This window comes from Piliocolobus tephrosceles, chromosome 10 (assembly GCF_002776525.5).
Source record: "Piliocolobus tephrosceles isolate RC106 chromosome 10, ASM277652v3, whole genome shotgun sequence".
NCBI lineage: Eukaryota > Metazoa > Chordata > Mammalia > Primates > Cercopithecidae > Piliocolobus > Piliocolobus tephrosceles.
Genome location: NC_045443.1, coordinates 129,616,829 through 129,633,159, shown reverse-complemented (window position 1 = coordinate 129,633,159; position 16,331 = coordinate 129,616,829). Strand labels below are relative to the sequence as shown.

General features: G+C 49.2%; 1 protein-coding gene across 9 annotated transcripts in view; it reads right to left on the bottom strand.

The window, feature by feature from the left end:
* Positions 1-320: 320 nt before the first annotated feature.
* The window catches only part of EP400 (E1A binding protein p400), a 133,394-nt gene continuing 117,383 nt past the window's right edge, over positions 321-16,331 (bottom strand). For 8 of the 9 annotated variants that reach the window (XM_023196863.2, XM_023196871.2, XM_023196867.2 and 5 more), the window contains 6 exons: positions 15,936-16,154; positions 13,868-14,063; positions 13,352-13,476; positions 11,223-11,369; positions 4,106-4,183; positions 321-3,293 (listed from right to left, as the gene is read on the bottom strand). In XM_023196863.2, the coding sequence (XP_023052631.2) occupies positions 3,021-3,293; positions 4,106-4,183; positions 11,223-11,369; positions 13,352-13,476; positions 13,868-14,063; positions 15,936-16,154 (1,038 nt within the window). In that variant the 3' untranslated portion in view covers positions 321-3,020. The remainder of the gene's footprint in view (positions 3,294-4,105; positions 4,184-11,222; positions 11,370-13,351; positions 13,477-13,867; positions 14,064-15,935; positions 16,155-16,331) is intronic. The other variant, XM_023196866.2, reaches the window with a different exon arrangement.

The following is a 16,331-nucleotide window of genomic DNA, read 5'->3' as shown; positions in this document are numbered from 1 at the left end:
CGGGTGGCAGGCCACACGGGGCCACCATGGCCCCCAGGACAGTGACGACAGGTGCTGTGCGGGTGGCAGGCCACGTGGGGCAGGGCGGCGCCGGCTCTTTCCTCCACATGCGGCTCTGGGAAGCCGCTGCCTGGTGGACTCAGTGCATGTGGTTTCTGTTCCTTCCAGGTCCTTCTATGGCCACGGAAGTGGGTGAGGGGAACACTCTGGCTCCAACATTACTTGTTTGGTTTTGTTTTTTCCTCACACAAATGAAAAACCCAATTAGCATCTCATTTTTACTGAAATACCAGTTTTCTATGAAAGACGAAATGAAAGCATATAGAAAAAGGTCACTTTATTTTGCCTTTTGTTTGTTAGGCTATCAATGCCCTTTAAAATCCTACTATTCAAGTACAAATGCTTATGTTTACAAAGTATTTACAATTTCAGTCTGGTTCCTTTCTATCTTAAAACACAACAGCTAACTGCTTACAACAGTTAACAAAATAAAGGTCACAAAAAGAGAAACCCCCATCTTATCAGGCACCAAATCTGAACAAGGGCTTGGATCCAACCTTCTGCTTCCTGCCAGATGCTTTAAAAACAGTCTGGCTTTCATTAGAATGAACGTCTTTCTTTAAAGAATAACAGGGCAACTGTTTCCCAGGGTGGCCAATTAGAGTCTGACAGTGTTTGGGCTGCTGCCTTTATAGTCCATGTTCTCAAAGTTTCCAACTCTTACTTGCCGTCTTGGGATGAACCCAGATTCACAAGGGGCCTAGACAAGAGCTTCCTGAACACGTACTTAATTCTTAGGTTAGAAACTTTAACCTTTAAAATGGAAGGCCAAGAAAATAATATACTGAAAGGAGAATTTTTACTTACAAGACAAAGTGAAATTAACTCAGGTCAACGGTAGCATCTAGAAGCTACTAAATTGAGTGCTACGAGTAAAAACATATCCATATTTTGTATTAGGGAACAGCCAAAGGAAACACACTTGAGAGACAGGAGACCCTCACTGACGTGAGATCGGGGCTGGAACTCCACATTGCAAATATTCAGAATCCCATTAATCTCTCCAAAAAAGCTTTTGAGAGATGTTGCTAAATTCTCTTGTAGTGCTTCCGATTAATAGAGCGCTTTTACTTAAGTTATGGCTAGGATATTCTAAAGTAAGTGCACTCAACATTTTATCTTCACCTATAAAGACAATAGCAAGATTTCAGAAAGATAAAAAAAACGAACAGGGCACACAAATTAAAACATGACAAAGGCAGAATTCCTAAATACTTCAGTTCTGCACATTTCTGGATGAGGAGGAGGAAAAATTTCCACCGGGAGCCAGATCCGAAGCCGCCCTCCCTCCAGCAAGCTGCGCTCTCACGGCACATGCCGAGTCAGGGAGAACGGGTTTGGATGGAAGAAACAGATTCCAGTTCTCTGCTTTGATATGTTCACCTAACTAAAAGATTAATTTCTTCTGTTTTATCAAAGCTTGATTTTTACTTTTCTCCAAATTTCTTATCAAGAGCTCAAAAGTGAGCTCCCCAGTTGATTTCACTGAATCCTGTCATATCGCTGGCCACAGAAACATATGGGACAGAATAACTTCCTCAATGTCACTTAAAGTGAGAGAATGGGGAGGAAGCAGATGAAATACAATGGAAAAATGGAAAATCTTTATTGTGCCGTAACTGATTTTTAGTATACAAAAAATCCTAATATAACCTATTTTCCTGGACCAAATAATGTAAAATAGGCCAAAATCAAGCCAGAGTACAAAGGATATTATTGGATATGGACCTTTTTGTTTTGGTGAAAACTTCAAAGTAAGGAGACATTTTCAGTCAATCAAGTCCACTACAATTGCGTTTATTTTCTCGTCATAGTAAAAAAGGGAAAAACAGTAGCAAATACTGGGCTTCCTTTCTTCCACAACAGCAGAACCATACAAGCTTATCCGAGAGAAAATCTGCTGTCACAAGTCCACAAGGAAGAGCTGACTGGGCCCACCGCTCTAGCCAACACTTCCCGAATCACGAGCCTGCCTTTGTCAAAGGGCTGGCTGTGGCAGCAAGGGGTGTCTGTCACATTTGCCCTGGCTCACTGAGTCCGGGCCCCATCGTCCGCTCAGCCATGACATCTGTACTAACGTTGCCTCTGCGTGGTCCTCTGGGCCTCACGCCAGCCATAGCAGAGCGTCCCAAAGGTTCTCAGGAGCTGTTTAACACACTACGTCAAACACCAGCTTCCTCCAAAAGCTGGAGATGCATCTTGAGTGCACTGAGTTAGGCATCAGTCCCAGAAGTTTCCATTAAACGAAAGCCAATCCCACTGCGGGGTGGGCCTGGGGGAAGCCAGTGTTGGCTGCTCTTTGGAATAACAATGCAATGACTGATCATTTCCCTTGAACACAAGCCAGGAACGTGCCTTGCATGTTTAGGTGGGTGTTAGGACATTTCTCGTAAAAGTTAAGTCACATTTTAGGAGGGAAAGAAAGAACCATATTGGCTTTCTTGGAAATGGAAAACCAATCTCAGATGATTTACTTTAGACAGGGCTTCTCCTCTACGAAGACCATGAGGCATTTTTCAGTAAGGTATAAAGAACTAAACTCTGGCACGTGGCACGTCTTATCTTTAGAAAGTCCACTGTATGCTCCTCACACACTAGACGGCTTCTGTGGCACGCAAAGCACTACACGCTCACAAAGAAATTCGAAATGGCCTTCAGAACACAGGACTAGGCTCTGGGGGACCAGTGCGGGTGGGGGCTGAAAGGCGAAATGATTTAGAGGAAACCGCGTTGTCACTTTTTCCATGAGTCACATAGTACAGAGAAGGGGGCGCTCCATAAGGACCATTTGTCCTGCAGTGCGGGCTGCATTTTAATAAAATGATTACACTACTTTGTTTCAATTATATCTTTCCCAGTGCTGAATATCTTGCATGACGTTGTCCCGAGGTTCACAAATAAAGCATTTTCTGTGAGGAAGGTAGTTTTGCTTTAGATGAGAGGCAGCCCTGCTGCCCTGACTACTGGCACGGAGGCTTAGTGGGTGTCTTTAGCCTGACCGCAGGGACCCTCATCTGTAACTTGGGCTGCTGGCTTGGGCTGTCAGAACTGGTGGGCACCTGGGCTGGGTTGGGAGTGCCTGGGGTCTGGAGCGGGGCCGATGCCGTGGTCACCACTTGCTGCTGAATGAGTTTCTGCTGAACCACCTGGGCAGTCGCGGTCACTGCAGGGATCATCTGCACCTGTTGCCCGGCCGCTGTCGCCTGCGTGAGCGCCACAGTCTGTGGAGAAGCCTGAGCCGAGAGAGTCAGAAAACACACATTGCCCAGGAAACTCAGTCCAGGACAGGACAGGGGACGTTCTCTGGGATGGGGAGGGTTCAAGAACCTTCACTGACTCTGCTTTTCTGACATGGAGAATGACCAGTCGCACAACAATACGACCTCTGGTTTCTAACTAAACACAAGTGGAAAATTAAAAGATGGCTGCTTTTAGACTAACACCAGATGCCTCTGGGGAAGAGGTGAGAGTTGGGTCAGGGACTGATTTTGTTGTTGTAGTAAAGCTTTTAATACAACCTGGATTGTTGAAATCTATACGCCAGCCAGTGTGACGCTGAACAAAATTTTAAAAGTTTAAAGCACTGCTTTACATTTGAAGCACTGTGCTAAAGTCATATTGTGGAGCATCAGCGACAACAATGAAAGCGCCAGAAGGGCTTCTGTGGGAGGCAGGGCCCCTGTGCCCACAGCGCCTCTGCTCACGGGCGGGCCCCCGAGCGGAGCCTGCTTGCCTGAGGTCTGTGCCTCCCTAAAACCACAGGGCAGCGTCTGCGACTTGCAGGACACACTCACAGTGATCGGTGAACGAAGGGTCCTGGGAGTGAGCCCAAGGCGAGGCTCCCTCAGTGCGACTGACACGACACCCCAAAATGTTTGTTCGCTCTTCTTCTCATTATTAAGCATATCCAGTTTTTCCCCTGAAGTTAATGTTTTTGTGTATATCACAAAAATCAAAAGTGATTCCTTCATCATGACCTCAGATGAAAACAACCCATTCTCTGACCTGGGAAATGTGAGGTTTCCACCTTGTCTACAGGTCCTACCTGCTGGGAAGCAGAGGCAACTTGCTGGATGTTGGCCACGGGTGTTTGCTGCTGAACAACTTGAGGAAGTTTTGCAACCTTTGACAAAACAAAAAAAGCCAAACATAGAATTCAAAGGAGCATGTGCACAAGAAGATTTTTCCTCCCTTTCGGTCCTTCTCAGTTAATGCAAAAAACACAACGACCAGGTGACACAAAAGAGCAATTCTCATACTGTGCCCACCTGCAGCAGTGAGACAGAAAGTCACTCCACTGCATGGTGAATCAACTGACTGCCTCCCCAATTTGCCATCACTCATCATTTAAGCTTATTTTTGGTCTCATATTTCAGACACATTTTTTCTTTTCACAAAAACTACTGCAAGTTTATATGAAAGAATCAGACTGAGGATGGTAAGTATTTGAGCATCTTGTGAGTCCCAAGAGCTCTGCATGTGACAGGCCTGGACAGCGTTCCAGTAATGAACTGTACAGTGCAGCTCGGGCAGCCAGCTGAAATGGGGAACCCAGAGATGTACCAAGGTTTTGAGGCTGGTAATTTTATCATTTTTCTACATTTTTCTTAGTCATGATTGAATATGACTATTTATAAAGCAGCGCTTTCCACCCAGTGCCCACTTTCTGTGCATTTGCTATTGTATGCGTCTCCCGCTGTCTTGATGTAGTAAGTGGCTCTGGGCCATCTGTGTGTCCTATCAGCACCGTCAGGGCATGCACCCAAAGCACAGACAGGCTCCAGCGTGGACAGCTGCTGGGCGCCCTGATTTCAAGGGCCCTCCCTGCACAAGGCCCTCATGGACCCTGGTCTCTTGGTGGGTCCTGTTACTTACAGAACACAGATGAAAATAATATTTCCCAAGATAATTCTGGGAAAAATGTGAAATCATATGATTTACTCATACATCAACAAAGGTCCAAATAAATGTTAGTCCTTACTAAAATTAAAATCAATCAGAAGGCATTTACTAGTTTACTGTCACTTAAAATAAACAATTATAAATAAGATTCACTAAGATAAGAAGTGCCCTGAGCACCCCCCGTGGAACTGATGAGAAACAAAGATGCGGCCGGTGCTCCAGGGCCCATCTCAAGACCACAATGGTCCAGGACTTACTTGGTACAGCACTGAAAATCCTGAGACGTCTTAAGTAAAGCACTAGGAAGAAATCTGAAATGTACCAAGAAACCTGCAAAGAGTCAGGACCTGCCAGTCTCCACACCTAAGCACAGGCGGGCACCACGAGCCACAGAGCAGAAAAGCTGCACGACCTCTGCCGGGATCACCGGCCACACGGAGATGCACCCCGTGGTCTTCAGGGTCGCACAGGACACAGCTGACCAGACACCAGGTATAGGCCAGCTCTCGGTGGGGAGCTCGCAAAAGAGCCCCATGCTACTGCCAGCTGCCATCCTGGAGGGAGACACTGTCCCCACAAAGATACCCAAAAGCTGCAAAGAAGGCACCCCTTCCTCCAGTGGCATCTGTAAGAAAAGCATCTGCCCTAAGCCTCAGTGCCAGGGAGGAGAGAGGAGCAGACACAGATTCAGAGGCCAGATGAGTGACACCTGAGAGCCAAGCGCAAGCCCGGGCCACACACTGAGCGGCGTTCCTGATGCCACCCACAGGTACCCGCAGAAGCAAAAATCCACCTCTGCCCCAGGCCACAAGGAGTCCCTACAGATGCAGCACATTTCAGACAGGGAAATCACCAGATCCAGAAAACCACGGGGCTCACTCTGTGAAGCCTGCAAACAAGAGACTATAAACAAAGATCAGGCATATTTCGGAACTTCTGAAAATAAAATAATAAATCATCAAGATAAAAATTCAACAGACAAGCCTGAGAGATTTGACCTAACCAAGGGGAAAATGAGTGACTGAGGAGAAAGAGCGAAAGACATGACTCAGCATATGGTACAATGAGACAGACACAGAAAACATAAAAGCTGCTGAGAGACCCGGAGGTCAGAGGAAACAGGACGGGGCAACATCTAAACAAACAGTGGCTGCTCATTTCCTAAAGAGATGAGAGAGACTGCCCCAGATTCAAGAAGCTGGAGCATCGGAATGAAAATGCAAAACAACAAAGACAAAGACGTCTCAACAACAGGCAGAGGGTGGGGAAAAGAGAGGTGACCCTGGAAGAGTGAAAGGCTGGACAGACACCGGCTCCTCTTCAACAACAAAAGCAGCCATAGTGAGGAAATGATACAGTGAATGCACTCAGAAAACAATGCCAGCCGGACACAGTGGCTCATGCCTGTAATCCCAGCACTTTGGGAGGCCAAGGCAGGTGGATCACCCGTGGTCAGGAGTTCGAGACCAGTCTGGCCAACATGGTGAAACCCCATCTCTACTAAAAATACAAAAATTAGCTGGGCGCATGGTGGTGCACACCTGTAGTCCCAGCTACTTGGAAAGCTGAGGCAGGAGAATCTCTTGAACATGGAAGGCAGAGGTTTCAGTGAGCCGAGATCGTGCCACTGCACTCCATCGTAGGAGAATGAGACTGTCTCAAAAACAAAACAAAAACAAAAACAGACAATGCCAATCGGGAATTCTGTACTAAGCAAAACTGTCTTCCAGGAACAAGAACGACACACAGGCATTTTCAAGCACTTAAGGAAATTCCAAAGGATGGGTCAAGTGGAAGGAAAGCAATTCCACATAAAAAGTCAAAGATGAAAAAGGACAGAATTACAGCCGCACATGGTGACTCACACCTGTAATCCCAACACTTCGGGAGGCTGAGGCAGGCGGATCACGAGGTCAGGAGTTCGAGTCTAGCCTGGCCAACATGGTGAAACCCATCTCTACTAAAAATATAAAAATTAGCCGGGCCTGGTGGTACGTGCCTGTAATCTCAGCTATTTAGGAGGCTGAGGCAGGATAATCGCTTGAACACAGGAGGCGGAAGTTGCAGTGAGCCAAGATCGCACCACTACTCCAGCCTGGGCGACGGAGTGAGACTCTGTGTCAACAACAACAACAAAAAAATGAAAAGGACAGAATTAAAATATATGCTAACAGCAGCATTTGAAATGAATAAACTGAGCTACTGTGTGATAAGATCATTGCTGGAGAACAGGGTGGAGGCAACTGTTAACTTCATACTCTGATACAGAAGTGTGCACATGGAGATTTTAGGGTAACCACTTAAAGAACAGAAAGAAAATATAAAATTTTTCACTGGCAGGGGGCAAAAATTGACAAAATAAAAAATAAAAAAAATTTTAAAAGGTGGCCCAAAAGAATGCAAGGAAGGGAGGAAAGAAAAAACAGAACAAGCAACACAAACAGGGTCCAAACAAAAGAGAAGTCAGAAATTCAAACATACCCACCCTTATGCCCACCCTTATACCCACCCTTATATACAGATGAGTGGGTACTTGTTTCGGGTAAGAGGCACAGACGGAAAGCCTGACCTCACTGCAGCGCCGGACCTGCCTGCGAGCTGCTCAGAGGAGTGACGAGGGGCACACAGAGAATGGCTGACAACAAGGAGGGAAAAATACAGACCAGAAACTTCCAACAGGAGGGTGGTGCTTTACTCATACAAGGCAAATAGGCTTCAAGAGCAGAGATATTACTGAAAATAGTAAGAGTCATTTCAAAATAACAAAATTTAAAACTTTAAAATTAAATGTGGCTAATGAAAAGCCATCTAAGATATAAAGCAAAACCAGAGAGAAAAGTAAGGAGAAACAGATAAATGCATACTTAGAACGGGACCTCTACACATGCTTCTCAATACCTAGTAACACAAGTGACTGGCAGGACACAGAAGACCAAAATGACACAAACAGTAAACTTGACCCCGTCACAACAAAACCATCTCACAGCTGGAACCACCCTGAAGACTGCTTTGGAAGGACACAGACGATTTTTTAAAACTGACTGTATTTAGCAGATAGCAAGTTTCCACAAATTCCAAAGACTGAAATCATTCAGACCTCATTCCCTGAGGATACAATGAAGATTTATTTTTAAGTCAATAATAAAAAGTAACTGGAAAACCTCACCTGGAAATTAAGAAACACTTCTTTAAAGAACCCAGGGAATAAAGAAGAAATCAAAATGGAAATTCAAAAATATTTAGGACTGAAGGAAAACCAAATAATAAAATTTGTGAAATAAGCTCAGGTGGTATTCCATCTTAACAAGTTAGAAAATGAATAGCAAAATAAAAGAACAGAAAGGAAATAAAAACCCTGGCAAAAGCCTGGCATCGTGGCACACACCTGCGGTCCCAGGCACTCCAGAGGCTGAGGAGGGAGAACTGCTTGAGCTCAGGAGTTCGAGGCCGGCCTGGGCAACACAAGCAGGAGCCCGTCTCAGAAACAGACCCGACAAGGCAGGCACAGCGCTCAAACGAGGCCGTGCCGCCCCGGTGCCGTGAGGTAGCACACGTGAGAGCAGCAACTGAACTCATCCATGCACGACGACAACCACCACAGGACCCAGTGAGTCACCCCAGAACACAGCGACGATTGCACATCACAGGATTCAATGACTATAACCCGCTACAACAGTCCATCTGTCCACTGTACTAACAGCCCTCGCACACGCCTGTTCTCATGGGGCTTGCTTTATTGGAGGAGACAAAATCACGCGATCCAAGTAATTAGAGTATTTGCTGAAGGTGACAATACAGAAACAGAGAGCAGAAAAGGTGAACAGGAGGGGGTGTGAGCAAGGGTGGTAGGGACACAGGTACAGAGGAGCAAGTGCAGAGGGGTGCACAGGCCAGGAGACATCCACACCCCCACACCCCCCACCCAGCCACACACACACCCACAACCACAGAGTATCCTGGGGGACGGATGGCAAAAAGGAAGCAGGAGAGATGGCAACAACCAGGGAAGGGGTGCGGAGGAGGGGCTGATGGTAGCAACAGGAAGTGGCTGGTCCAGGTCTCTTCTGGAAGTCAAGCACACACAACTGCCTGCCAATGGGCTGGACCTGTATGGATGACTGTAGGGGTTTCTCAAGTAGGCCAAAGGTCTGCAGAGACAGCTGTCCTTCCTGAGCCAGAAGCCTCCGGTAGGAGCAGGTCAGGCGTACACACCTGAGGCCTGAGGTATCAGACATCTCCATGGATCTGTCAAAGGCAGGTAGGATGAAGAATCTGGAACTCAGGACAGTAAGTGGCTGCAGACATGAATCTGGGCGTCATTCGCACCGAGACAGGACTTAAAGCCTTGAGGCTAGAGGAGATGTGTAAGGGAGGGATTTCATACACACGGGCTTTAAACAAGACAAAAAGCACCGTAACAAAGAGGAACAGAAACTTCCAGCAAAGTAGGAAAGAAGAGAATTTTCTTACTCTGACAAAAAACACAGCAAACACCTACTTCACAGTGACATATGGACTCCAGCATTCACCAGTGTGCTGCAGGTCCCAGCCAGCACAGTAAGGCAGGAGCAAGCAAGGGTTTCAGATGGGAGAAGCAGATTGTCATGATTTACACATGATACAACTGTATACGAAGGAAATGCAACAAAACAAAACCAAATCCTAAGATAAAGTATTCAAATAACCAGAATCTAGCAAGGCGGCCAGAATAAAAACCAATGTACAAAAATGTACAACAGCCAGAGACAGAAAACAGAAATTAAAAGCACACCATTTACAAAAGCATCAAAAAATACTGATTAAGAATAAAACTAACATAATCTGTAAAATTAGAAAAACACACAAAAAAAATTAGAAAACTTCACTAAAAGGCATTTAAAAAGACTTACGCCGGGCGCGGTGGCTCAAGCCTGTAATCCCAGCACTTTGGGAGGCCCAGACGGGTGGATCACGAGGTCAGGAGATCGAGACCATCCTGGCTAACACGGTGAAACCCCGTCTCTACTAAAAAATACAAAAATCTAGCCGGGCGAGGTGGTGGGCGCCCGTAGTCCCAGCTACTCGGTAGGCTGAGGCAGGAGAATGGCGTAAACCCGGGAGGCGGAGCTTGCAGTAAGCTGAGATCCGGCCACTGCACTCCAGCCAGGGTGACAGAGCGAGACTCCGTCTCAAAAAAAAAAAAAAAAAAAGACTTACAAAAGATGTATCATATTGGTGAATCTGAAGCCAAGACTGTAAAAATGTTAACTCTCCCCTAAACAGAGCTACAGAATCAATGCAATTCTAATAAAAACTTTCAGCAGTTTTGATTGTAGTGTATGAATTAAGCTAACTAAAATTAACACGGAAGTGTAAAGAGCCAAGAATAGGCACCTTACACCCAAGGAAGGGTGTGGTAGGGGGACTCGCCCTCCAGACACCAAGTGTCACAGCCACTCATAGCGAGAGCGCAGTAGGACCAGCACGACCTCTGAGACACGAAGCCCTGAGCGTCCCCACAGGATCTCGGGTGGAGGCGGCACTGTGGATTGATAGATGACAGAGTGGGCTTTTTAATAAATGGGGCTGAAAATAGGGTGTTCATAGGGCACATCAAATTGAATTCCTGTTTCTATCTCAAACCCAAAAACCAATTCCCAGAGGACGGAAGACTAGCTGAGAAGGTGAAACTCCCCTGCTCTAACTGAATTCCTGTTTCTATCTCATACCCAAAAACCAATTCCAGGAGGGTGGAAGACCAGCTGAGACGGTAAAACTCCCTCGCTCTTAGAGGAGGATCCAGGGAGGTAACTCCATAAGCTCTGGGAGGAAGCAGGACATAGAAGCTCTGGGCAGAGAGGAAGACGGGAGGGCACACTGCACACATGAAATCAGGAACTCCATTCTCCCAAAGATACCAGGTAGAACTTGATGAACAAGAAATATCAAAAAATAAAATAAAATATATTTTTTAAAAAGACACCAGGAAGGGAGAAGAGGAGCCTGGAACTGGGAGAAGGCAGCTGTACCCCGCAGAGCTGGAGATCGACATCCAGAACATGAAGGCAAAGCTGGCGACAGCCGGACAGGCACCTGCAGAGAGGAGCCTTCCCAGGAGCCAGCGGGGCTGACACCTGAAGGCCGGGAGACAACACTTCCCTCCAGTACACCACCTAGTGGAGCCACCGAGAGCTGGGAGCTCGCAAAGCCCACGAGACACACAAGCCAAAGGCCAGGCACCCACTCCTGACACTTGGGCCCTCACCCTGTTCCCTACTCACCTGGATCTGGGTCTGCACTTGCTGGGCCCCGGCCAGTTTCTGGGCCTGGGAGATGGGTGTGGTAAGAAACTGGGTCTTAAGGGCCGGCTGTGCAGCGTAGGCGACCTTCTGCTGCGCGCCAGGGGTGGTGATCTGCTGTGCAGTGATCTGGGGAGAGACTGCGAAATTAGGGCCGCAGAGACCACGCTGCGCTCAAGACTCCCGGGCCTCCTGACCGCTCTGGGCCCTACGGCAGAACCCAGCCCCTCTCCAGCCTACCTCCCAGACCAACGCTGTGTGTACCCACATCCCCTGCCCTCTGTGCCTGATGCTGCCTCCTGGCAGACCTCTGCCCACGTGGCCTGGCTACCAGCTTCTCCTCCAGGAGGCCCGGCAGTTGCCTGCACCCCACCCCACCCGGGATGCTGCTCCCTGCATAGCTGGGCTGGTGGGGCACCCTGATACCCTTGGCACACCTGCGCAGGGCTGCTACTTAGGTGACTGAAAGCGATCACAATCTCTCATATCCAATTTAAGAATTTGGCAGACAGAGAGAAAATATTTAATACAAGGGGTAACAAACTGGTATGCACAATTTTTGCATATCATATTGTGCACGTCTGAAGTTTACGTATCTGAGTATCAGCCATGCTATGGGTAAGTAGGGGTTTCTAACATCTAAGGGCGTTTCTATCCAATCGCAGGAACACAGCCTGGCACTTCAGCTGCAGCCCTCCACTGCTCCCTCAAGCACAACTCAAGCCTGAGGGACCACGCCCACCTGTGCATCAGCGTGGCCACATCTGCCCATGGACCACCATGATGCACCCAGTGGCTGCTGACCAGGCCCGGGAGGTAAGTCCCAGTACCATCTCCTTCTTCTAGAGGTAAATAAACGCAGATGACCATCCCGACCCAAAGGACGTGCACTTCCCTGCAGCGGTCGTGCCGAGTGGGGATGCAGGCTGGTCTTCGGAACCCAGCCACGGCGGAGCTGGTGGCACTACCCAGACACCCTGTGCCTCCCGGCTTGTGTTCCCTCAGTGCTCACTCCCTCCCCCTCTGGGTTCCAAAGACAGCTCTGCTTCCAGCTCCCCACAGAGCACGCCATCGCTGGCAACGAGCAGGGTTTCACCACAGGGTTCCTGAGCACTGGTCTTCTGCAGGAGGTGGCAGCGGCTCACAGCACAGCCAGTGTCCAGTTGGTGTGACACAAAGAACCCTGGGCCCGCTGGAGTCAGCCAGCCGCCTTTTACTGGCCCTGTGATCTGGGCAAGTTCTTTTCTCTGAGCCTCAGTTTCCTCAAAACAACATCCTCCGTCTTGAGGATGAGCACCAGGTGCCTGCAGGGGGCCAGCGCAGCGCTCAGGGAACAGGGTAGCTCCCCGCACAGCCACGTGGCTTCCCATCAGAGCCCGCCTTCTCACTGTAGCCAGAGAGCAGTGCCAACAGAATATGGGGTCTGAGGGCCCACACCAGCCATCCAAAGCCCGGGACTTGGGCTGGGTGTCACCGTTGAGCCACCATGAGCAGATGTCCCTGGAGGCAGAGCTGTCTCACCACTGTATGTCCCTCATGTCCTTCAACACAGCACTGGCTGCTGAGAGGCACAGGTGTCGTCTCAGGGAGCGGGCTGAGCCTGCAGACGCCCTCGGAGCCCGGTGCCCTGCTGCACCCCCACCACGTCAGTCCCCGGTGTGTATTCTCCCCTTGCACCACCAACGTGCACAGAGGCCGCATTCTCCCTGGGGTCCTGACCGTGTGGCGTTCCTGTCCTCCACTAGGAGTCCAGGCAGGTCCTGTGGGGTGAGCCGCGTCTGCTTCCCGGAGCCCACTGGCCCCCATCAATCCCCTGTGTCTGTCCCAGTGCCATGCAGGCTTCTTACCTGGCACCCAGCCATCCTCACAGACTATACCCCCTCCACCCCCTGCCAAGACCTCAGCCTTACTTGTCACATCACACACAGTGTTCACCTTTAAAAGGAAGGAAAACCCAACAGGGATGACCACACTAGCACCTCCAGCCCTTGAAGCCACCCTCTGAAAAGCCTGGGCTGCCACAAGGGGCCTTGTCTGCTCAGGACCCTCTCCTCCAGCAGCCAGCTTGGCTTGGCATAGACCCAGAGGTGAGAATCCCCCAGCCCCGGTACCTTCTGCTGGACGGCTGCCGGGCCCTGGGCAGCCTGTGGCTGGATGGCCTTCTGCTGCTGGACGGCCTGCTGCTTCAGCTTCAGCAGCTGCTGCACGTGCACGGGCTGGGCCACCACGGTCTGTCCTGCAGGCAGCAAAAGCCGCTTAGTCAGCACATTGGGAAAACAGCTCGAGGCTCACGCCAAGCTGTGTTCTAACTGACTCACCTCTACAGAAAATAATAAACTATGAAACTCTATGGAGACAAGTAAGCCATCCCGTAACTACATTAAAATGTTTCTGGGTTCACAAATTACACTTAAATTAAGATGGAAATTTCAAAATGTTAACAGTTCAACTGAGGACCAAGCCTTGTGCCTGGAAAGCGCCAAGGCTCGTCTGTGCCCGAACATGTGACAGCACGCTCAAGTGGGTGGCTGCGAGGAAAGAACACAGGTCGCTGGCGACCGCTGCCCCCAGAGAGGCTACGAAACCGGACTCAAGCCCAGGAGGGGAGGGTGTGCTGGGGCCGGCACCTGCTGCCTTCTGTGGCTGACCGATCGCCACGCTGATCCCCGCGACGTTCATGGGCAGGGTAGTGACTCCCGGCGAGGAGACCACAGCTGCCGGGACGGACACCACTGGAGGCTTCGCCAAGGCCACCTGGGCTGGCTGGGGTGCCTGGGTCTGCATCTGCCCTTGCGCCTGCAGCTGAGAAGTGGGAACCCGGGTCTAAACAGTAGAAATAATGGGAGAGTCCAGAGAAATTCAGGACATGGTATGTCTTTCCAAATACTTCTCCACAAGAGGTCATGCCATGAGAAAATTTACAAAGATCAACAAAGTTGAAAGTAGCCCAACATAAAAGGAAAACCAAGTGATCTGCATGCCTCAGGGAAATGTCGAGTCACAGGTCAGCCTGTGCTTCTGAAGCTCCCGCAAGACCTGCAGGCTCATCACACGTGCTGCTGCGTCCAGATGTCAGTGATCTCGTGGGACATCACCTTCACTTCCCTCCATCTCCCAAACCGCACCAGTAACCACATCCTGACTCATTTCCCACAGAAGCCTTCACTTCCTGTTCCTTCAGCGACCACCCAACATCGGCCCGTCCCTCACTTCAAAATGACTGCCACAGCCTCCCGTCCCACATATTTTCTCTTAAATTATCATTTTAAAAATGGTAAGTGGAAATAGCTCTATTGTTGTATGTATAAAGACTAAGATTACGTAAGAAAATACAAAGTAAAAATTACCCACACTCCTCGAACTACTCACATCTGAATGTTAAAACTGCTATTTAGCCTTCAGCCACTGTTCATATCTATGTGGCTCACAGTGAAAGTGTGCAAAAGTGACATGAATTATAACTATTTTGAAATCTATTTCTCTTCCCTTTACAAAAAACCACTTTCAAAGTTGCTTCATATTCCATTGTTTGGATGATACATAATTTACTTAATGAAATTCTTAGTAATGGACATTTACTTTCCTCTAACATTCATGAAGCAAACAAGCTTGTATATTCATCACTTTGTAGATGTTCTGTTATTTCTCTAGGACATAAGAGGAGTGTGTAGTTAAATAAGCAAGCACATTTTTATAGCTTACTTACCAAAATCCTCTCCAAAAAGAGGCCACTGATTCCTGTCCAACAAGACCCCTGCACCCTGGCCACCACTAGGTGTTACCATTCTTCTCAGTGAATCTGCATTTTTGTGAACATGATTGAAACTGAGCACCCTTTTGTAGTTTTTCATCCACTTCTACTCACTCTGTTGTGGAGGGCTAGCCCCTCCCAGGGAAGCCCCAAAGTGGGGGTCCAGCACCCACACAGCTGTGCCTGAGCACCCGGGTCCCCAAATCCTAGCTTGAGTTGCAGCTGACTGGTTGTGGAATTTGGGTGGGAACTTAGCCTATGTGCCTCAGTTAATTAATAGTAAGAGCCTTATCCCTGTCTGGGGCAGTCCATGAGTGCTGGGCCAGGTGAAAGACACGAGAGAACAAAGGGCAAAGTCTAGCTCAGGGTGAGCCTCCATCAGGGCAGCTGTCACCAGCACCCCTAGCTGAGCTCTGCTCAGGGTGCAGTGACCCCGCCTGCCCCGGGACGCTGGCACCTGCTGAGAGCCGGTCTTCCCAGACAGCACTTGCGCCTGATGCTAGTCCCTTCTGCAATCTCCAAACGCTCTCCTGCCTACAGTGGTCACCTGAGAGCAGCTTCAGAGATGGATACCTGCCCATGCCTACAGCTTACATGCATAGTGCCCTCTGCTCCAGCCACGCAGGCCTTGGTCCCTGCACGCTCCCGCAGCAGCACAGGGACGCCACACAGGCTGCACCTCACCTTGCTCACTCTCCACCGCCCCCCCAGTTCAGGCCCTGAGAAGCTTGCTGATGCCTGGATGGCCTCTGGGAGCTGCTGCTGTGTTAATGCTCCACAAGTGGTGAGTCCCATCCTCTGTCGAGGGGCACTAAGTTCTTGGGGAAAAGATCCCATCTCACACTCACTCCTGTAGCACGTGACACGCAGCTGAGCAGGCACAACAGCTGTGTTAAAACATAAAAAACGCTGCTTTTGGAAAACAAACAGAAACTGACACTTACGAGCCGGGCCACCTGGAGGTTGGCCACGGTGGTGCCCGTCAGCAGGGCTCCAGGCCTTGGGGCTGTGACCGTGGTGAGCTGGGGGCTCTGCTGCTGCGGGGGCTGCGAGGCCTGCACTTGCACTTGGGCTGTTGGTTGCGGGGGCGCAGACTGGGCCTGTGGCGGTGGGGGCTGCGGGGGCATCTGCAGTTTCTGCTTCTGCATTTTGATGAGGTGTTCCTAAAATACAAGCAAGGTATCTTCTCTTCAACATTAACTGTACTCCATTCTTTAAGTAGACATCTTGATCCTAAGCCATCCCTCTACTGCCCACTAAATACCACTAAATACCAAAGCAGGCACCTGCTACTGTGCAGCATCCAGACCGCCTTCCATGGGCTGCCCAGTATCTTTCAG